Raw genomic sequence first — 22,609 nt, 5'->3', positions numbered from 1 at the left:
CCCTCCCTCCTTCTCTCTCTCTCTCTCTCTCTCTCTCTCTCTCTCTCTCTCTCTCTCTCCCCCCCTCCCTCTCCCTCCCTCCCCTCTCTCCCTTCCATCCCCTCTCTAGTCTATTTCTCTGTCTGTCTGTTCTCTCTGCCCTTGGATTGCCTTTTCAGTCTCTCTTGTTGAATTTTATTCCATGTCATAGTTTCCCAGGGTTACAATCATTATTTCTATGCCAATGATTCTCAGGTCTCTACATTCATCCCATCTCTCTCCTGAGTTCCAAGCCTATATTACCACTGACCTATTAGACACTTTGAACTGGATGGCCCATAGGCATCTCATTCCTAACCTGCCCAAAACAAAACTTATCTTTCCTTCAAAAACTACTCATCTTGCAAATCCCCATCTAACTGTCAAAGATACTACCATTCTCCCAGTCACTTAAGCCCTCAATTCCTTACAACTTCTACAATTTCTGCTACTTCTAGTGCTAGTGCTACTGTTACTATTACTACTACTACTACCACCTCCTCCTCCTCCCAGATTTTTTACATTGAGTTTTGCAGTTTTCTTTTCTCAATTACACGTAAAAGAAACTTTTGACATTATTTTTAAAAGTTTCAGTTCCATATTCTCTCCATGCCCTTTACAATCCTCTCTCCCATCATCATGCCTCTGCACTGACTGTCCCTCATGTTGGAATGGACACCTCCTCACCTTCACCTCTTAATCCTTCATCAAAAGGTCTGTCCAGGTCTCTCCAGCCACTAAGGCTGTTTGCTCTAAAATGACCTTGGATCTACTTACATATCCACATACATATATCGGTTTTCTTCTTCATTAGACTATAAAGTCCTTAAAGGCAAGAATTATTTTGTGATTTTTCTTTATATTCCCATTGCTCAGCACAGATTCTTGCACATAGTAAGTGATTAATAAATGCCTGTTGATTAAGTGGGAATGTGGACAGAACATCAGCCCCCTCAAAGTCATCATGCAGTGGATATTCTGTCAGAAAAACATAGGGTCTAGATCTAGGGAAGTTATTATCCTGTCTGAGTCAGACTTTGTCTAGATGAGAGGTTCTTAATTATTGATATGACAAGGACTCTTTTTACAGTCAACCTGGTGAAACCTATGAACCTCTTTTAATTGTGGGGTTTTTTTTTAAGAAAAAATAAAGTACATGGAATTACAAAATCTGACCTTAGATATTTCCTAGATGTGTAACCCACTTAACCTCTGTATGCCTCAATTTCCTCATCTGTAAAATGGAGATAATAGCACCTAGCTATCAGGGTTGTTGTGAGAATCAAATAAGATAATTTTAAAGTACTTAGTAGAGGATCAGTGGAATAGACTTGGGGTAAGTGACATCAGCAAGACAGTGTATGATAGACCCAAAGAGCCCAACTTTTGGGACATGAATCCACTATTTGACAAAAACTGCTGGGAAAACTGGAAAACAGTATGGGAGAGATTAGGTTTAGATCAACATCTCACACCCTACACCAAGATAAATTCAGAATGGGTGAATGACATGAATATAAAGAGGGAAACTATAAATAAGTTAAGTGAACACAGACTAGTATACTTGTCAGATCTCTGGGAAAGGAAAGATTTTAAAATGAAGCAAGAGTTAGAGAAAATTACAAAATGTAAAATAAATGATTTTGATTATACTCAATTAAAAAGCTTTTGTACAAACAAAAACAATGCAACTAAAATTAGAAGGGAAACAAATTGGGAAAAAATCTTTATAACAAAAATTCTGACAGGGGTCTAATTACTCAAATATACAAGGAGTTAAATCAATTGTATAAAAAATCAAGCCATTCCCCAATTGATAAATGGGCAAGAGACATGAATAGGCAATTTTCAAATAAAGAAATCAAAACTATCAATAAGCACATGAGAAAGTGTTCTAAATCTCTAATAATTAGAGAAATGCAAATCAAAACAACTCTGAGGTATCGCCTCACACCTAGCAGGTTGACTAAAATGTTAGTAGGGGAGAGTAACAAATGTTGGAGGGGATGTGGCCAAATTGGGACATTAATGCATTGCTGGTGGAATTGTGAAATGATCCAACCATTCTGGATGGCAATTTGGAACTATGCTCAAAGGGCTATAAAAGATTGCCTGCCCTTTGATCCAGCCATACCATTGTTGGGTTTGTACCCCAAAGGGATCATAGATAAACAGACTTGTATGAAAATATTTATAGCTGCGCTTTTTGTAGTGGCAAAAAAACTGGAAAAGGAGGGTATGCCCTTCAATTAGGGAATGGCTGAACAAATTGTGGTATGTGCTGGGGATGGAAAACTATTGTGCTCAAAGGAATAATAAACTGGAGGAGTTCCAGGTGAACTGGAAAGACCTCTAGGAATTGATGCAGAGTGAAAGGAGCAGAGCTAGAAGTACATTATACACAGAGACAGATACACTGTGGTAAAATTGAATGTAATGGACTTCTGTACTAGCAGCAATGCAATGACCCAGGACAATTCTGAGGGATTTATGGAAAAAAAGAATGCTACCCACATTCAGAGGAAGAATTACAGGAGAGGAAACACAGAAAAAAAGCAATTGCTTGAACACATGGGTTGAGGAGGACATGATTGGGGATATAGACTGGAAACGACCAAACCAATACAACTATCAACAATTTGGAAATAAGTCTTGATTGATGACACATGTTAAAACCAGTGGAAATGCGCATCAGCTATGGGGGGGAGGAAGAGTGGGGGTGAAGGGGAAAGTAAGAACATGAATCATGTAACCATGATAACTTTTCTAAAAAATAAAAATTATTAAAAAAAAAATAAAGTACTTAGTAGAGTGCCAGGCACATGTAGCACTATATAAATACTTATTATTTTCTCCTTCACTACAAATGAAAATAATTCTATTGAAATACAGTTTTTTACAGTCCCTGGATTCCTTTTCTTTTTTCTTTTTTATCGTCACTCAAGTGTTTCCATAATGATCATTGTTGTATGATCATATGTATGAGCACTCTCATACATAATCAAACCCCCAAAATGAAACCAAGAATACACTGATGTGAAAGACAACTCCAACAGTTCTTTCTCTGGAGATGAATAGCATTCCCTGTCATTCAGGCTTCTCCCAGACCATTGCATTGCTGAGAGTAGTCAAGTTTTCACAGATAATCATCATTCAATATTTCTGTTACTTTGTACAATATTCTCTGGGTTCTGCTTATTTCACTCTGCATCAGTTCCCGCAGATTTTCCCAGCTCTTTTTGAAATCATCCTGCTTATCATTCCTTACAGCACAATCGTATTCCATCACTAACATATACCCTAATTTGGAATCAACTTTCAAGAAGGATATTGCTAAGCTGGAGATCACCCCAGGGAGGGTGAACAGTATGGTGCTGACTCTTGAATTCCTATGAAAATTAATGGAAGATACTGTATGTTTTTCCTGGAAGAAAAACTGATTTCATGTATTTGAAGGACTTGTTCCTTTTGGGAACTACAATGGGTCAGGCTCAGCCTGGGAACTGGGAACTTGATAGACAAAATCAGGAATGAGGCAAATTTCTTTTAGTTTCATTTCTAATGACCTCACCCTCTTATTTCTGAATTTGCATATTCTCTTTTCCCTTGCAAATAAACCCTAGAAATTGTGGACTTGTGGGCTGGCAGGGTACATTAGCTGATGTAAAAAGAGGGAAGTAGTTCTTTTGGTATCATCTCCCTCTACTGGACTGTAAGTGTATATTCTCTTATATTAAAGAAATTCTCTCTGGCAAACTATAAAAGCCCCAGTCCAAAGTACTGTGCTCTGTACACAGTGGGTGCTTCATTAATACTTGTATTATCTTATAGTGGCAAGAATCATCTTCCAAGATAAGGTAAGCGGTTCATCCTTCGGTACCCATACCTGGCACAGACACAGCAAATGGACCACAAGCTGGACCCAGATTTGTGGGCTGAGGCTCAATTGGTCATTGAGTTAGTGTGGATGTTGATCAGGGAGGCATTTTGGTTTCACTCTTGGATCTTAGCCATTTCCTAGGCTCCATCTGATGGCAAACTACCAGTTACTTTTTTTTTAATTTAATAATTTTTATTTTTTTAGAAAAGTTAACATGGTTACATGATTCATGCTCCTACTTTCCCCTTCACCCCCGACTCCCTCCCCCCATGGCCGAAGCGCATTTCCACTGGTTTTAACATGTGTCATTGATCAAGACCTATTTCCAAATTGTTGATAGTTGCATTGGAGTGGTAAAGAATGCTACCCACATTCAGAGGAAGAACTGCAGGAGTGGAAACACAGAAGAAAAGCAACTGCTTGAACACATGGGTTGATGAGGACATGATTGGGGATGTAGACTCGAAACTACCAGTTACTTTTGAAAAGCCAAATAACATCTATATATTATCAGCCTTCACTACTGTTCTGTGAAGTGGAATTTGAGCAGGAAATCTTTTTTTTTTTGTAAATTTTTTTACTTGTCTATCATGTAGTCTGAGAATATTAAAAGGTTCTCTTCCTCTTTTTCAACAAGGAAGTGTTCATCTTTCTATAATTGCCTTAGGATGGTGGACCTCTATTTTGTGAATATTGTGTTTTTCTTTGAATCCTTCCTAAATCCAATGTTATCCACTTTTATATTCCAAAGACATAATTTAAGACAGATGTTTCAAAGATGTTCATCACTCTGAACTGTTTCTTCTCATTTACCTTTTTTTTTTAAACCCTTCCCTTCCATCTTAGAATCAATACTGTATATTGGTTCCAAGGCAGAAGAGCAGTGAGGGCTACGCAATGGGGGTTAAGTGACTCAGGGTCATCCAGCTAGGAAGTGTCTGAAGCCACATTTGAACCCAGGACCTCCTGTTTCTAGGCCTGACTCTCAATTCCACTGAGTCATCCAGCTACCTTTGAGCTTTTATTTTTTTTTAACTCTTACCTTCTGTATTAGAATCAATGGTGTGTATTGGTTCCAAGGCAGACAAGCAGAAAGGGCTAGGCAATGGGGGTTAAGTCACTTGCCTAGGGTCACACAGCTAGGAAGTGTCTGAAGTTAACTTTGAACCCAGGACCTCCCATCTCTTGGCCTGGCTCTCAATCCACTGAGCCACCTAGCTGCCCTTTTTTCATTGAACTTTGACTTTAGGATGTCAGTAATCTTCTTGACAGAAATAGTCACTACTTTTCCCTTGAAAATGACATGGTCACACTTCCCAGTTGTGTGACCCTGGCAAGTCACTTGACCCCCATTGCCTACCCTTACCCCTCTTCTGCCTTGGAGCCAATACACAGTATTGACTCCAAGACAGAAGGTAAGGGTTTAAAAAAAAAAAAAGAAAGAAAATGACATGGTCAGGGTGTCTTGCCTAAAGAAGATCCAGTTATTTGTGTCTCTTTCATCCAGTGATAGCATCTGGCCTCCTGATTTTTCTTTTTACTGGAGCAGGGAGATCACTGGAGTAAGGAGCACCAAGTGAACATCCCACTCTACCCATTGTAGTGAAGGCTGTCCCTCCCACATTGCATGGGGAGATTGTTGTGTTCCTTGTTCTATACAATGTCAATCAACATTATTAGAAGATAATAGATTTCTAAGCCATTCCCCCAACAAATGGTCAAGGGACATGAATAGACAGTTCTCAGATGAAGAAATCAAAACTATCAACAAGAACGTGAAAAAGTGTTATAAATCCCTCCTGATTAGAGAAATGAAAATAAAAACAATTCTGAGGTACCACCTTATACCTAGCAGACTGGCCAATATGGCAACAAAGGAAAGTGATAAATGTTGGAGGGGATGTGGCAAAATTGGGACACTAATACACTGCTGGTGGAATTGTGAATTGATCCAACAATTCTGGAGGGCAATTTGGAACTATACCCAAAGGGCTTTAAAAGACTGCCTTCCCTTTTATCCAGCCATAGCACTGCTTGATTTGTACCCCAAAGAGAAAATAAGGGAAAAGACGAGTACAAAAATATTTATAGCAACATTCTTTGTGGTGGCAAAAAACTGGAATATGAGGGGGTGCCCTTCAATTAGGGAATGGATGAACAAATAGTGGTATCTGTTGGTGATGGAACACTCTTGTGCTGAAAGGAATAATGAACTGGAGGAATTCCATGTGAACGGGAAAAACCTCCAGGAATTGATGCAGAGTGAAAGGAGCAGAACCAAGAGAACATTGTACACAGAGGCTGATACACTGTGGCACAGTCAAATGTAATGGACTTCTCTGCTAGCAGCAATGCAATGATCCAGAACAATTCTGAGGGACTTATGAGAAAGAATGCTATTCACATCCAGAGAAAGAACTGTGGGAACAGAAATGCAGAAGAAAAAAACATAGAATTGATCACATGGTTCAGTGGGGATATGATTAGGGTTTTGATGTTAAAGGATCTCTCTACTACAAATATGAATAACATGGAAATAGGTTTTGAACAGTGATATGTGTATAACCCAGTAGAATTGCTTGTCAGCTCCAAGACTGGGGAGGGAAGAGGGGTGAGAAAAATCATGAATCATGTAACCACGGAAAATATTCTAAAAAAATAAATGAAGTATAAAAAATTTTTAAAAGAAGGTTATAGATTTAGAGTCAGAAATCAAACAGCCTCTCCCCTTTTAATTTATGGATTAGGAAATAGCTTCAAAGGGTTAAAGATTTATCAAAGATCAAACAGCTTTGACAAGTCCTCAAAGAGGGATTCAAGCCATAGTCTCCCTTCTTCCAAGGCCCACTTATCCACTTAACCACTATGCTGCAAAGACAGGGAGATAGGAATCCTTTCTCTTCCTCCCCAGTAGACATACCTCCCTGGTTCTTAGGCACATCCTCAAAATCCCTTTCCTTTATCTAGCCACTGAGTGGTGCTCTGAAGCTTATTTTCTACCCCACTGGGGAGCAGAGAGGCCCCTGCTAGGGTCACAAAGAAAGACAAAAATAATCTATTTTTCCCCTTCTGCAAAATGATTGTGGCATGCTGTGCAAATGGTTATAATAAAGATTGTGACCACTGGTAAGAGCTGATGGGTTTGATGGAAAAGCTCTTGACATCCCTTGGTGGGGGAGGAGGCTCCCAAGGATCTTATTGTTGCAAGAAGGTAGGAATGAGCTAAAAGAGGCATAGAAATAATCTGTCTTCCTCTCTCTTTTCCATTCTGAAGGGCAGAAAGGAGCAGAGCTCAACTGCAGGCTGATATAGTTACAGAAAGCCTGCTTTTAAGAGGAAAGATGGAGAGGAAAATACCTGAGAAGGAAAAACAATTTCAGATAGAGAGATGTACCTATGGGAAAATTATATGTATATATATATATATATATACACACACACACACATATATATATTGCTCATATATATGTAGATCTCTACCTCTACACACAATATATATGTATATGTGTCAGACATACACATTCAGGAACTTAGAGTTATGGAAATTTGTTACTGAAGATGAATGAAGGGGAAATTCTTCCTATTTGAGCTTCCAAGTGAAATGAAAGTTTACTGTACTTAATCCCAAAATGTCAGAGCTAGCATGACTCGGTCTTGCCAATATAACAAAATGGCAATACTACCAAAGTTAATTTTCAGATGTAGCTATACCAATCAGCTTACCAAGGAATATTTTCTAGAACTCAATACAATAAAAACAAAATTCATTTGGAGAAACAAAAAAAAATCTAGAATGCCAGGGGAAATAATGAAAAAGAGTTATAATGAAGAAGAAATAGCACTTTCAGACTTCAAATTGTATTATAAAGCAACAGTCATCAAAACCTCTTGGTACTGGTAAAAAAAAATTAGAGAAATAAATCAATGGAAAAGACTAGACAAGGGAGATTGGGAAATAATGGAACTCAATAACCCGATGTTGATAAACCCCCAAATATAAATTACTTGGGGAAAAAAACCTCCCTATTTGATAAATATCACTAGGGAAAATTAAAAGGAGTCTGGCAAAAATCAGTCTTAGACCAACATCTTACACCATATTCCGCAATAAATTCAAACTGGATACATGACCTGAATATTAAAGATCTTTGCATAAAAAAATAGAAAATAAAAAGACTATGCCCCTCTGACAGCTGTGGATATGAGATATATTCCTAACCGCTCAAGGTTTAGAGGCAATCACAAAAGATAAAACAGATAATTCTGATTACATGAAATTAAAAGATTTCTGCGCAAACAAAATTAATGCATCAAGAATGTAAAGGGAAATGGTTAATTGGGGAGGAAATCTACATATCAAATTTCTTGGATAAGGGTTTGGTATCCAAGATATGTAACTCAGAAATATATTAAATTAAAAGTCATTCTCCAGAAAATAAGTAATCACAGGACCTACCAATTAGTTCTCAAAAAGAAAAATTGCTAACTATTAGCAACCTCTTGAAAGCCTGAAATCACTAGTGATAAGAGAAAAGCAAATCAAAATATCTTTGAAGTTATACCTCCCACCCAGAGAACTGGCATAGATGACCAAAGATAACAATAGTCAATGTTGAAAGGAATATGAGAATATAAGTCCATTAGTGCATTATTCGTAGAGCTATGAATCACTAAGATAATTTTAGAAAACAATTTGAAATGATGTGAGCAGAATTATTGAAATGTCCATATGCTTTAACTCCAAGATTCCACTACAAAGTATATTTATTTAATTTAGAATATTTTTACATGATTACGTGATTCATGTTCTTTCCCTCCCCTTCTCCTTCCCATCTCGAGCAATTCCATTGTGTTTTACATGTATCATTGATCAAGACCTATTTCCATATTATTATTTGCAATACTGTGATTGTTTAGAGCAGTGGTTCCCAAACTTTTTTGGCCTACCACCCCCTTTCCAGAAAAAAATATTACTTAGCCTCCTGGAAATTAATTTTTAAAAAATTTTAATAGCAATTAATAGGAAAGATAAATGCACCTGTGGCTATCACTGCTCCCCTGGATCACTGCAGCACCCACCAGGGGGCGGTGGCACCCACTTTGGGAATCACTGGTTTAAAGTCTACATCCCCAACAAACCATGTGATCAAGGAAATGTTTTTTTTCCTGTGTTTCTACTCCCACAGTTCTTTCTCTGGATGTGGATAGTGTTCTTTCTGATAAGTCCCTCAGAATTGTCCTGGATCCATTGCTGCTAGTAGAGAAGTTCATTATGATTGATTGTGCCACAGTGTATCAGTCTTTTTGTACAATGTTCTCCTGGTTCTGTTCTTTTCACTCTGCATCAATTCCTGGAGGTCTTTCCAGTTCATTATTCCTTTGAGTACAATAGTATTTCACCAGCAGCAGATACCACAATTTGTTCAGCCATTCCCCAATCGAGGGACACCCCTCATTTTCCAATTTTTTTGCTACCACAAAGAGGGTGGCTATAAATATTTTTGTACAAGTATTCACTAGAAAGTATATTCCCCAAGGAGGTCATCAAAAAAAGAAAATCTCCACAAGCAGCACTTTTTACAGTAGTGAATCCCCGTTGACTGGAAATGGTTAAATAAAGTGGGGTAGATAAGTCCATCTCTTCATGTATGATTTTTTCCAGAGATACTGGGTGTATTTATAGGAGAGTATGCCCCAGGTTTATGGGGGGGGGCTACTGTTTTCACTATTTCATCTTAGTAAATTGCCTTTCTTAATCATGTATGCCTGCTAATAGTTTGTTGTTTTTAAACCCTTACCTTCTGCTTTAGAATCAACACAGCATTGTTCCAAGTCAGAAACGTAATAAAGGCTAGGCAGTGGGAGTTAAGAGGCTTGCCCATGGCCGCACACTCAGGGAGTGGTAAGGCCAGAAGTCAAGCACAGGGTCTTGTGACTCTTAGTTCTAGTCTCTTTTCCTCATACCCAGAAAGAGAAGATGAGATGAATTTTCACCATTGTTACCCTCAACCCTTTCAGCGACCACTGACCCACAGAGATTGTAACCTAGAATCACATCCCATTGGCCCACTATCGTGGTCTTTGTCCAACCTTCCTGGGCAAAAATTGGCCCATCCTAACATTAGATAAAAATGAAAGTCTTTATTGGCCTGGTTGGAGAAGGGATTGGAGACCAAGACATCCCAGAATCAACTGACGGATTAACAAATGGATAGCCAGTATGAGGGGAAGGAAGGGACAATTTTCCTTAAAATCAAGCCTATCCCAAAGTGGCTGCCTCAGGAGGTGAGGAGCTCCCAGGCATGAGAAGTGTTCAAGTAGGTTTCTATTTTTCCTGGATATTGTAAAGGGGTGTATGGAGGTATTCCACTTCCAGCTGGGAAGGGATCTGATCCAAAGGCCTCTAGCTTGAGTCTCTTAGTATATTTCCTTGGGCATGATTGATTGAGTTGGCTGACTAAATGCTCACTCTGGACATAAGCTGAACCCCTCCTCAAGGGCACCTATTTAAGCTTCCAGAAATTAAAAATGAGGCACTTCCTATGGCCTTATATCATACAAATTTGTTTCCATGTCCTATCCTCCATTATAATATTGTATATTCCTCGAGGGCAAGTACTCCATAATTTTTTATTTTGGTATCTCTCAAGAACAAGCTCAAGCCTGGAACACAACAGGCACTTCATCTATTTTCAACAAAATAATCAGCAAAAAAATGGAAGTTCTTTGAGGGCAAGGACTGTTTTCCTTTGGTCTTTGGACTCTCAGCTGTACCTACCATAGTATCTTGCTCCTATGAGGTATTTAAGGATGCTGATTAGATTGGAGTGAATCCAATTTACTCTTTTCTCCATTAGCCCTAGATGCTGAATCCCCTCTTCTCTTCCTCTTTCTGATTTTCTCTTCTCTCGCCTCCCTGTGTAGGCTAAAAGGCTCCTCTGTTCCCCTTTCTGACTAAAACCCCAGGAGTTTCACCAAAGACCTCTTTTTCCTTCTGGACCACTAAAGGAGTAGGGGCATGTGTGTGCCCCACCCCAACAACTACCTTTCCACTAGAGAATATGCATATTGAGAGTTAGAGGAAGAAAAAGGAAACTCAGGGGTCAGCTGGGTGGCTCAGTGGGTTGAAAGCCAGACCTAGAAATGGGAGGTCCTGGGTTCAATCTGGCCTTAGACACTTCCTAGCTGTGTGACCCTGGGCAAGTCATTTAACTCCCATTGCCCAGCCCTTATCTTACCCCTCTTCTGCTTTGGAATCATTACATAGTATTAATTCCAAGATAGAAGGTGAAAAGTTAAAAAAAAATGTAGGGTTTAAAAGTTAAAAGAAGTAAAAAGTAAAGGTTTAAAAAATAAAAAGGGGAAACTCAGAATACGAGGGGGAACTGGTTAGTTTTGAACCAGGTGGGAGGGAGAAGTCAATCAGCAGGAGGCCAGGTTGTATACTTGTGAGTATTTGGAATCAGAGTGGACTGATGACATAGAATGTTAGAGATTAGAAAGTCAGAGTGGGAAAGGGTTGTAGAAAGTGGAATGCTAAAGTGGGCTGAGGGACCTCAGGATATGGAATATCAAAGCTGGGGAAAAACTTAAAACTCAAAGAGTCAGAGCTCAGAGGAACCTTTGAACAATAAATGTCAGGGTCACAAGAGAGCTTAGAGGGGCAGCTCAGTGACTCAAGGAAGAGAGAGCCAGGCCCAGAGACAGGAGGTCCTGGATTCAACTATGACCTCAGACATTTCCTTGCTGTGTGACCCTGGTCAAGTCACTTAACCTAGCCCTTACCACTCTTCTGTCTTAGAACCAATACACAGTATTGATTCTAAGATAGAAGGGAAGGTTTGAGAGAGAGAGAGACAAAGAGACAGAGAGACTGAGACACAGAGACAGACAGGGACAGAGAGAGAGAGAGAGAGAGAGAGAGAGAGAGAGAGAGAGAGAGAGAGAGAGCGAGAGCGAGAGAGCTTAAAGGGGACTTAGAGAATTTCTTAAACTCTTAGGATTCTTTGCTCTTATCCTTCAAAGGCAGATCAGCCATCCTGTAGATCACTTGACCAACACCAGTCTTCTCCTGGGTGTGTCTCACTCCCTTCTCATCTGATGCTTATGCCTTTTTTTCTCTCTACTGTGTAATGGCTAAAATGCAAAGCACCCAAGGCTCTTGGGGGCTTCTTGGGGGCAGTTTTTAGGAAGTGTCAGAATTTGAAACTTCACATAGTCTGAGGACTTCCTCTCTGGCTATGGTGAGGGGAGGGGCCTGGAGCCCCAAGGAGACTAACACGTTCCACCCAGGGTGACACATCCCTTTGTCAGAGAGGCATCGAGACTACCATCACAAGAGACCAAACGGGCCAGGTCAAGCAGAGGCACGGGAGAAGTCCAACGCAAGCAGGAGTGGCTTTTTCCTTTCTGGTGTTTCAGTATGAATTTGTGCCATCCAGGTAAGTCTGTTGGAGTGAGTGGGGCAGGTTCTGAAGAGTGGGCATTGATAGCCTCAAAAGCAGAATGGAGCAGAATGGAACAGAATGAAGGGAGGGAAGAAAGTGAGGGAGAGAGCTGAGCTCTATGACCTTGGGCAAATCATTTCCCTCCCTGGGGACCCAGTTTCCTCATCATTAAAATTAGGGAATTAGACTCTCACACCCTTTCCAGCTCCAAATCCCACGATCCTATAAAAGACAGAAGAATGTCTCAATCTTGCTTGGAGGTGAGTAGACGGAGGGAGTGTTTCATTGTGAGAAGTGTCCAGGTTACTTTTCTCTCTATCTCTGGGTGCTGTATGGTCTGCTCTGTTCCATGAAGAAGGACTGGGCTCAGAGTTGTTCCAGAGGAACCATCAATGAAGGTCTTCAAGGGGAGGCAGAAGTATCCTTTGGGAGAGAGATTTAAGATGAGATTCCTAATTAAGTCCAGAGTGGACAAGATCTCTCCAAAGAGGACCCTTTGACCTCTGAGTGTCTATGAATAGGAGTCTTCTCTGCAAAGCAGAAAAGGAGAGAAGGAGGAAGAAAATTGATTCATTCCTTCATTTATGTATTTTTAAAAAATATGCATTTATTAATGTATAAGACAATTGTCACAGTTCACTTTACTCATAATAGCATAGAATAGAGAATTAGGAGGAAACTTAGAGCAGGGAATTTTAAAGGTAGAAAGGATCTTAGAACCTGGAATATTAGAGATGGAGAAAGTCTTAGAACAGGGGATGTCAGAACTAGGAAGAATTACTTAATCTGGGTTCAGAAGATTATCAAAGTATGAATGATGTTTGTCTGATTCAGTAAATACCTGTATTCCCAGTCCCAAGATCCTCTAGTCTTAATAAATTCTATAAGGGGAGAAACTGGGTAGCTCAGTGGTTTGAAAGCCAGGCCTAGAGATAGGAGGTCCTGGGTTCAAATGTGGCCTCAGACACTTCCCAACTGTGTGACCCTGGACAAGTCACTTAACCTCCATTGCCCACCCTTACCACTCTTCTGCTTTGGAACCAATACATAGTACTGATTCTAAAGTGTAAGGTAAGGGTTTAAAAAAAATAAATCCTGTAAGGACCAGGACCCACCCTACAGCAAAAGGATAGAATAAATGCCCAGGTTTGCCCATCTCCATCCTCCTCTGGCCAATTTGACTGGGCAGGTTCTTCTGAGCACTTGACTGGGCCCTTCTCTCTTTATCTAGGGACATCATGTATTTATCTTTGTTCTCTCCCTTCCTCAGTGTAGTGGAAAGAGTCTCTGCTTTAGAATCAGAGGATGTGGGTTCAAATTCTACTTCTGATACTTATTTTCTGCATGATCTTTGGCAATTAACAACCTCTCTGGACCTCAGTTTCCCTATCTGTAAAATGTATCTGGCATTGTGCTAGGACCACAAAGGTAACAAGAGAACAGTCCTTGCTCTCAAGGCATTTATATTCTTTCAGAAGAGACAACATAGATACATATAAATATATGAAAATGTATGATCCATGTACACCTATATACATATGTTTGTGTATGCATATGTGTGTATATAGTTGGTGTTATTGTTCAGTCTTTTTTTGACTCTTTGTGAATCTATTATGGGGTTTTCTTGGCAAAGACACTGGAGTGGCTTGCCATTTCCTTATCCAGTGGATTAAGTTAGATAGAGGTGAAATGACTTGCCCAAGGTCATGTATGCTAATGCATAAAGCAAGATTTGAACTCAGTTTTTCCTGGCTCCAGGCACAGCACCCTATCCACTTGAGGCACTAATATAAAATGTATGCTTCCCTACTCTAGACCTTACCTTTTCCCACTCTTACCATCTTCTTACCACCATCTCTGAGATTACTTCATTAATGCAAAATACTAATCACTGTGCTCCTTTGCCCCTGGTAGTATGAGTGTTCCACTGAGAAGAAAAGAGGAAAGATGGCTCAGTGTAAAAGGCATTGGATTAGGAGTTGGGAAAGCTCCTTCCCTTCTCAGTCCTGGATTTCCCTTGTACCTTGGGCCTCATTTTATAGATTTATATTCATCTATAAAATGAAGGGGTTAGCCTAGACCACTAATATATCCTCTCCCCAAAATTATCTTTTATTATATATATACATACATATATATGTATATATTCTTATGCATGTGTGTGTCTCTGTATATGGAGAGAGGCAGAGACAGAGAGAGATTGTTCCCCACATTGGAATGCAAACTGCCTGAGGGCAGGGACTATTTCCTTTTTGTCTTAGTATCCCCAGTTCCTAGTTCAGCATATGGTTCATAGTAAACAATGTGCTTGTTGACTGATAAATTATTTGATGGCTTCTGAGTCTTTTCTGTATCTAGATCCATGAGCCTTTGGCCTGGGTTCGAATCACAGCTTGGCTGTTTGTGTAACCCTAGGAAAATCTATCTGCCTCTGGGTCTCAGTTTCCCCATGGGATCCACAAGGGTTTGGATCAAATTGTTCCTAGGGTCCTTCTCAGATCTAAATCTTAGTTGGTTCATACCAAAGGCATGTCTTAGATGAACAAGCAACTCAACTTCGAAGTTGTCCCTGCAATCCCCCTAATACATAGGAAGGTCCATTTGGAGGCTCTCACAGGGTCAGCTTGGTCAGCTCTTTAGCCCAATTCAGGGCTCAGAAGTTAAAACTGGACCACCGACCAAGGTCATACAGCCCCTTACCCTATCTTCTTCCTGACAAGAAACTTCATCATGGCAACTAAACTTAGAATGGCTGGTAGTAATAAGCCTTTCCAGGCTGGTCTTGGCACACTTAACCCAATTATAGACCCTTGATAGCTAGGTGAGACCTACTAGAGAGAATACTCTACTGAGAACCCAGTATCACTCCTATACCTTGGAGACCTAGAATGGAAGATTTCAGGGAAGAAACAGAATTTCTACACTATCATTAAGAGCTCCCCCTTCCCCCTCCCCCAGACTTCAAGATCAAGGGCATTTTCATTACACCAGCTCCATGGTGAAGGGGAAATGGTCATTCTTACTTTCATGAGGAAACTGAGGTTCAGAGAGATCCAGGTGCAACCTGCTCAGAGTGCACAATTAGTTAGGAGTAGAATTAAGATTCGAACCCAGGTCTTCTGACTCCAAGTTCTGCTTTGGCTTTAAAAAAAAAACCAAACCTTGCCTTCTGTCTTGGAATCAATACTAGGTGTTGGTTACACAGAAGAAGAGCAGTAACGGCTAGGCAATGGGGGTAAAGTGACTTTTCCAGGGTCATTTCTAAGAAGTGTCTGAGATCGGATTTGAACTCAGGACCTCTCATCTCTAGGCCTGGCTTTCAATCTACTGAGCCTCCTACCTGCCCCATCCCACTTTTGCTTTTACAAATGCTATTTCTGCTACCAGTTAGATATGTGAGCAAGAATAAGAGGCTCTGGGACTCTGTTCCCTCCTATGTCAAATGATGAGGTTAGACTCAGGGATCTCTAAACTCTAAATGTATGATCCTATAATATAAAGCTTAAAGTAGAGGCCTAAGGTTTTCTTCAAGATGCATCCCATTCCCCTAGGATCAACAGACACCCATCTCTTCATTTGATAGCAAAGAAATCAAGACCCTGGGGGCAGCTGGGTAGCTCAGTGTATTGAGAGTCAGGCCCAGAGAAGGGAGGTCCTAGGTTCAAATCTGGCCTCAGACACTTCCCAGCTGTATGACCCTGGGCAAGTCACTTAACCCTCACTGCCAAGCCCTTACCACTCTTCTGCCTTGGAGCCAATACACAGTATTGACTCCAAGATGGAAGGTAAGGGTTTTAAATTTTAAAAATTAAAAAGAAATTTAAAAAAAGAAGAAATCGAGACCCAGAAAGGCTATTTGATTCCCCCAAGTTTACATGGCAGCCAGCCCCAGCCAAAGAATTCAAAGCCAGTCCTCTGGCCTCCAAATCCATCGATGTTTTCATTCCTCCCAGCTGACTGCCTTCTTGTCATCTCTTAAACATCTCCGAGCCTCAGCTTCCCCTCCCCCCACTAACAGGAAGATAAAGGGACCCACTGGGCGAGATAGAGCGCCCAACCACAGAGAATTGTTTAGAGGTGGCCTAAAAGGAGACCAGTGCTGGGAGGGAAGGGGACAGCGATGTGGTTAAAGAAGAAAACAGCTTCGCTGAGCAGCCCAGACCCAGGGAGCGCAGGAAGCCGCTGCTTGGCGTGTGCCGGGTGCTGTGCACCCACAGACCAGGCAGGCCTGCTTGCCGAGAGGCTGACTCACTTCCCAGGCTCCCCCCAGGAGGTGCTGGCTCCTCAGACCTCTCTGGAAGGGTCTGCCCCCTCTCAGGTATCTCCCCTCTCATGGGGAAAGGGCTGTGGGCACCTCTGGCTGGGAAAGAGGAAGTGACTCCAGCTGTCCTGAAAACTGGTCTTGCACACTAAATGATTTCTAAAAATACTGACGGGAAAGAGGAAGGAAAAAGCAGAAGCAGTTCAGGGACTGGGCGCCTGGAGAGCCAGGATCGCTGGGGTGGGACTGCTACTGAAAATAGATGACGCTGACACTTGGGGTGACTTAATGATTAATGTTTAGAAAGACTTTAAAGCATGCAAATGAGCTAGACACTCTACCACGCATCCCCATTTTCTAGATAAACAAACTGAGGATCAGAGAGGGAAATGACTTGACCATGGTCCCTGTCAGAGGCTGGATTGGAAACCTAGGTCTCTCTAATGCAGAATCCAGTACTCCATCTACTTTATCGTGTTCAAGTCAACAAACATTTATTTAGGCTCCTACTATGTGCCAGGGGCCGGGCTAAGCACTAGGGATATAAAGAAAGAGATGGAAGAGGAAAAGAAGGAGAAGGAGATGATGATGATTCCTCAAAGGAGCTCACAGTCTAATATCGTCACTCTACTAGCTGGGTGCCTTTCTCTGAGAACAGTTCACGAGGTAGAGCAGTAGGTAGGGTGCCAGGTCTGGAATCAGAAAGATTCATGTCTTCAGGAGTTCCAATCTAGTCTCAACTACTTACTGGTTTTATGACCCAGAGCAAGTCCCTTCACTGGATCTGCCTCAGTTTCCCCATCTGTAAAATGAGCCAGAGGAGGAAATGGCAAACCACTCCAGTATCTTTGCCAAGAAAACTGCAAATGGGAATACAGTCAGACATGACTAAATGGCTGAATGATGATGTGAGCCTCAGACTCCTATCTGTAAAATTAGGATAATAATCTGTGACCTCCCAAGGTTGTCTAGGGGCAAATATTTGGTAAAGCATCCTATGAACTTGAGGGAATCCGATAATGCTCTCTCTGCTGATTTGCCTCTCTTTCTCTTTCTTAGTGCTAAGCAAAGCTTGGAATTTGTTTTTGTTTTTGTTTTTCTGAGTATGGGTTTCTTGCTTGGAATAATGATAGCCGCCATGTATAGTCCTGTGGAGTGTGCAAAGCACCTTCTAGGCATTATTGTCTCACTTGTACTCCATGAAGCATGTCGAGCAAGAATTTTTATGTCCATTTTAGAGAGAAGGAAACTGAGGTGTAGGTAACTGTCCTGGGCTACACCTTTATTAAGTGTCATAGGCAGGATTAAAACCCACATCCTGCCCAACCCCAAGTTCGGTGCTCTTTTTAGAATATCAAACTGCCTCACAGGGAGACAAGATAAAGCTACAGACACATCCAAATTCATACAGCCCTCTATTGTTCAAGAGAACAGGTGGCTCAATGGTTAGATGACTGGACTTGGAGTCTAAAAGAACTGGGTTTGAATCCCAATCTGTGTGACCTTGGATAAACGATTGGACCTCCAAGTCTCAGTTTCCTTATTCAAGATAAAGAATGTCATTAATGGTTATGTAGATAGCCTTGGACTCTAGAAACCCAACTAGAAATCAATCTATGGGGAGCAGTATATTGACTTAGAAAATCATAAATGAACATCATCTATGTTGTATTGTATTTTTATTTATTTTGTTCAACTCTTCCAATTCTGTTTTTTTAACCTTTGCCTTCTGTCTTAGAATTAATGCTAAGTATTGATTCCAAGGCAGAAGAGGGATAAAGACTAGGCAATGGGAGAGAGGGGTCAAGTGACTTGCCCAGGGTCATACAACTAGGAAGTGTCCACCTAGCTGCCCCTTCCCAATTCTAGTTTAACCTGATTTGGGTCATTTTGCAGGAGGCATTTGACACCTCTGCAGAAGACCTGAATTTAAGTCCCTCCCCAAGAAAAGGCTCATGTTACTTGTGTGACCCTGGGAATACCCCTTAACCTCCTTAAACCCCAAATACCCCTCTAAGATTCTAAGTTTCAGGAAAGGTGCCAACCTTCGTTGTGTTTTTTTAAACCCTTACCTTCCATCTTAGAATCAATACTGTGTATTGGTTCCAAGGCGAAGAGTGACAAGGTAATAGGAGTTAAGTGACTTGCCCAGGGTCACCCAACTAGGAAGTGTCTGAGGCCAAATTTGAACTTAGGACCTCCCATCTCTAGGCCAGGCTCTCAATCCACTGAGCTACCTACCTACTCCCCCACCTTCATTGTTGATAGAGAAAGGTCCTAAGGAGGAGCACCCTCACTGGATGAAATAACAAGTCTGGTCAATGTAAAAACCATAACGATTATAATAGCACTTGCCTCCCATTGAGAACTCTCAATAAGAAAAGGATATTCTGAAACATGTCCATGGTTGCACAGATCAAAAGTGTTGGAACTGGAATTTGAATCTGGATCCAGTTTCTCCTGATGTTTCATGTTGCCTCCACAGCTAGCCTATATCTCTCTATCTTGTCCATAAGGACAGTATCAGAGGTCCAGGCAAGTGTGATGTTGGAATCCATGTTACCACCTGCCTAACTAATCAACTAACCCTGTCACATAAAGAAATGAGGTTAGTCTGCCATGATCTGTCACCCTGACCCAATGCTGACTCTTAATGCTCACCACCACCATCAAGCTTTTCATTATTGTTCTAAATTTTCCCCAAGAATTAGAGTCAAGCTCACTTGCCCATAGGATAGTGAATTCTTTAAGATAAGGTCTCTAACATTTGCCTGTCTATATAATCCTAGGCCATCACTACCATTCGCCACTAACTTTTTAAGGTCACCAAGAACGGCTTGGCAATATCCCATGATGATTTTGTATAAAAATTCAATACAACATAGACAATGTTAATTGATAGTTTTCTAAGTCATGATTTGGTTAGTCCAGGTCTACTGATCTAAACTCCCCAAGTATAGCTAGGGAGTTTTCTTACTGCTTCCTCATTTAAGTTTCAATTCCTCATCACCTATTTTTCTTCTGTCTTTAGCAGTTAGGAGTCTATCTGGATTAAGAGAATGTGGGCTCAAATCTGACCTCTGATTCTTATTGTCTGTGTTACCTCTGGCAGGTCATTTCTTTTTTCTGGGCCTCAGTTTCCTCATTTGAAAACCAAAGGATTAAAGTAGATGGCCTCTGAAATCCCTTCTAACTCTAGGTCTAAGATCTTAAGCCATTTTAGCTTTTTGTGCCTCAGGTTCTTCTTCTGAAAAATAAGACATTGGAACAGATAGCTTCTGAGATGTCTTCTAGGTCTAGAGCTAAGATTCTATGATCCATATACCCATGATTGTGCAAGCAAATGCTTAACAGCCAGCTCTCCCTTGAATGTCACACTTTTAGGTTTTAAGCTGCGTTATTGACATCTTCTCCATCACTTTCTTAAATCTTAAGACAATCAACAAAAAAGTACATCAAGACCTGATTTGAAGCATTTATCAATTTTTTTTAACCCTTACCTTCTGTTTTAGAATTAATACTGGATATTGGTTCTAAGGCAGAAGAGCAGTCAGGGCTAGGCAATGGGGGTTAAGTGACTTGCCCAGGGTCACACAGCTAGGAAGTGTCTGAGGCCAGATTTGAACCCAGGATCTCCAGTCTCTAGGCCTGAGGTACCCAGCTACCCCCCATTTATCAATTTCTAAGGTGTAGATGCTCATGCTGAAAATTTACTAATCAATTTTATAAGGGATAAGCCAACTCTGACCTCCCCAGCCTATATAGCCCATGAGGCTTTCTCTATTTTCAGATCCACCTGACCTGAATCAGAATGAAGCTGAGGAATTCCAGAACATCAAATGGCACCGGAAACAGCTTCTGGAGGACATCCAGGTAGGTGCCCCTGCCCAGGGGTCAGTAGCTGCCTGGTGTCCATCCAGACTTGGCTCGCAGCCTCAGGCACAGGCTGGAGCCAAGGCTTTCTGCTTCATGAGTTAGGAAAGACAGAAGCAGCCCATCACGTTACGGAGGCAGATTTCAGTTCATTGTCAGGAAAAATCCTCCTGTTGGTCTGAGCTGCCTCAGTGTAATGGATTGCCTGGAAGCGTCGAGCTACCTATCACTGGAGGTTTTCAAGCAGAAGCTGGAGGACCATCTGACACAGATGTTGCCATGGACATTGCAATTCAGCTGTGGGTTGGACTGTATGGCGTCTGTAGTCTTTTCCAGCTCTTGTGTCCTGCATGGCATGGAGTCAACACCTTGTGGCTAGAACTTGTTTTCCAGGCAGTAGCTACATTTCTGAATGAGCCAGAAATCATCTTGATCCCCTTTCTGGAAGCCCATTGGGGAAAGGGCTGCTTGTCTTCTTTTCCACTGCTTCTGAGGGCAACTTGGGACAGATCTCTTAACTTGGGTGCCTAAATAGATCTCCGCCCAATGGAAGGGAATTCCCTCTGCCTCTGGGTTGCTCCTGAATGTATAAGACTCAAACCTTTGATGAACTGATGACAGAGGGGTCCTTCTGGATTAAGCATGATCATAATTCTTGATCTAGCCATACTGGCCTACTTGCTGCTAATCAACCCATTTCCCACCTCCATACCTTTGCCCTGGCTGTTCCCCATGCCTGCAATGCACTCAGGAGTGCTCTGGAAATGGAAATTGAGATAACCTGAAAAGTCCTTATTATCTCATATATTAGCATCTCTCAGGCTCTCCCCTTCACGCTTAGTCCTGGATGAGCTCTATGAATCCTATCAACAAACATTTATAAAGTACCTACTGTATGCCAGGCATAGTATTGGGCAGCGAGGATTCAAAGATAAAAGTCAAATGGCCTCTGCCCTCAAGGAGTTGATATTCTAAGGAGAGAGGGAATGGGAACCTATAGAAGTATATGCAGAAGGCATATAAATAAATACAAAATGGCATAGGGGAAGACAGAAGCAGCTGCAGAGTTTAATATGGGCTTACAGTTACTCCTCTGGAAGATGGCACTGGAGCTGAGTTTTAAAGGAAACATTGATCAGTATGGCTGGGTCTAAATATATGTGTGGGGAGTCATGTATAATCAGGCTGGAAAGGCAGAAAGGGCAAAACTCTATTGAGGACCACTGGGGACTCTGAAAGGGACTAACTCTAGGCTGACAACTGGGCAGCCATGTGAGGCAGTAAGTAAAACACTGAGTTTGAGGTCAGGAAGACCTGAGTTCAAATCCAGCCTCAGATATTTACTAGCTGTGTGAGCCTAGGCAAGTTACTTGACCCTATTTGCCTCAGTCTCCTCATCTGTAAAATGAGCTAGAAAAGGAAATAGAAAACTACTCCAGTTTTTGCCAAGAAAATCTGAAATGACTTCACAAAGACTTAGATATACTGAAACACTGAACAACACGAGGCTTATCTCTTGGTCCTCAGCTGGCAGAGAGAGAAATCTGTCTTCCAATTACATACAAAGCTTCCTCCCTGGACACCATCTAACCCCACTCTTTCCTCTTTGTCTCTGACTCTCCTGGGTGTCTGTCTCTGCCCCAGCAGAAGCTAAAGGATGAGATTGCAGAAGTGTTTGCCCAGATCGAATGCTTCGAGAATGCAGAAGAGAGGTGAGGGGGAGTTGGGGGGAGCAGAGTGGGCCAGGGAGGGTAGAACTCTGTGGTTTGAGGGTTACAATAATAGTTCAGTGGTAGATTAGGTTTCTATTTCCCCTGGGGGAAAATAGTTTGGAATAAGCAGCTGGTAACAGTATAGAAGACACAAAGGAAAACACATGGCCTCACCTTCCCATGAGGGTCAAGAGGGACCACAAGCCCAAGATTGGAACATACCATCACTGGGATCCCATCACTGGGATCCCAGGGGCCAGCACAGGCCAGCAGAGGACCTTGACACCAGGACCAGGAAGGAAGCACACTCTAGCAAGGGAAAATGTTCAAGTGTTCCTCCGGAAGGAAGGAAGGAAGGAAGGAAGGAAGGAAGGAAGGAAGGAAGGGAGGGAGGGAGGGAGGAAGGAAGGAAGGAAGA

The 22,609-nt window shown here is 41.5% G+C and overlaps 1 protein-coding gene across 3 annotated transcripts in view; it reads left to right on the top strand.

Annotated features, from left to right (window-relative positions):
- The first annotated feature begins 12,320 nt into the window (after positions 1-12,320).
- The window catches only part of CYTH4 (cytohesin 4), a 36,417-nt gene continuing 26,128 nt past the window's right edge, over positions 12,321-22,609 (top strand). For 2 of the 3 annotated variants that reach the window (XM_044679682.1, XM_044679684.1), the window contains exons 1-2: positions 20,375-20,479; positions 22,127-22,191. In XM_044679682.1, the coding sequence (XP_044535617.1) occupies positions 20,375-20,479; positions 22,127-22,191 (170 nt within the window). Of the gene's footprint in view, positions 12,340-20,374; positions 20,480-22,126; positions 22,192-22,609 lie in introns of those variants that run through there. The other variant, XM_044679683.1, reaches the window with a different exon arrangement.

Source organism: Gracilinanus agilis, chromosome 5 (assembly GCF_016433145.1).
Source record: "Gracilinanus agilis isolate LMUSP501 chromosome 5, AgileGrace, whole genome shotgun sequence".
NCBI classification, from domain to species: domain Eukaryota; kingdom Metazoa; phylum Chordata; class Mammalia; order Didelphimorphia; family Didelphidae; genus Gracilinanus; species Gracilinanus agilis.
The sequence above is the reverse complement of the archived record's forward strand: the minus strand, read 5'-3'. Positions and strand labels throughout refer to the sequence as shown.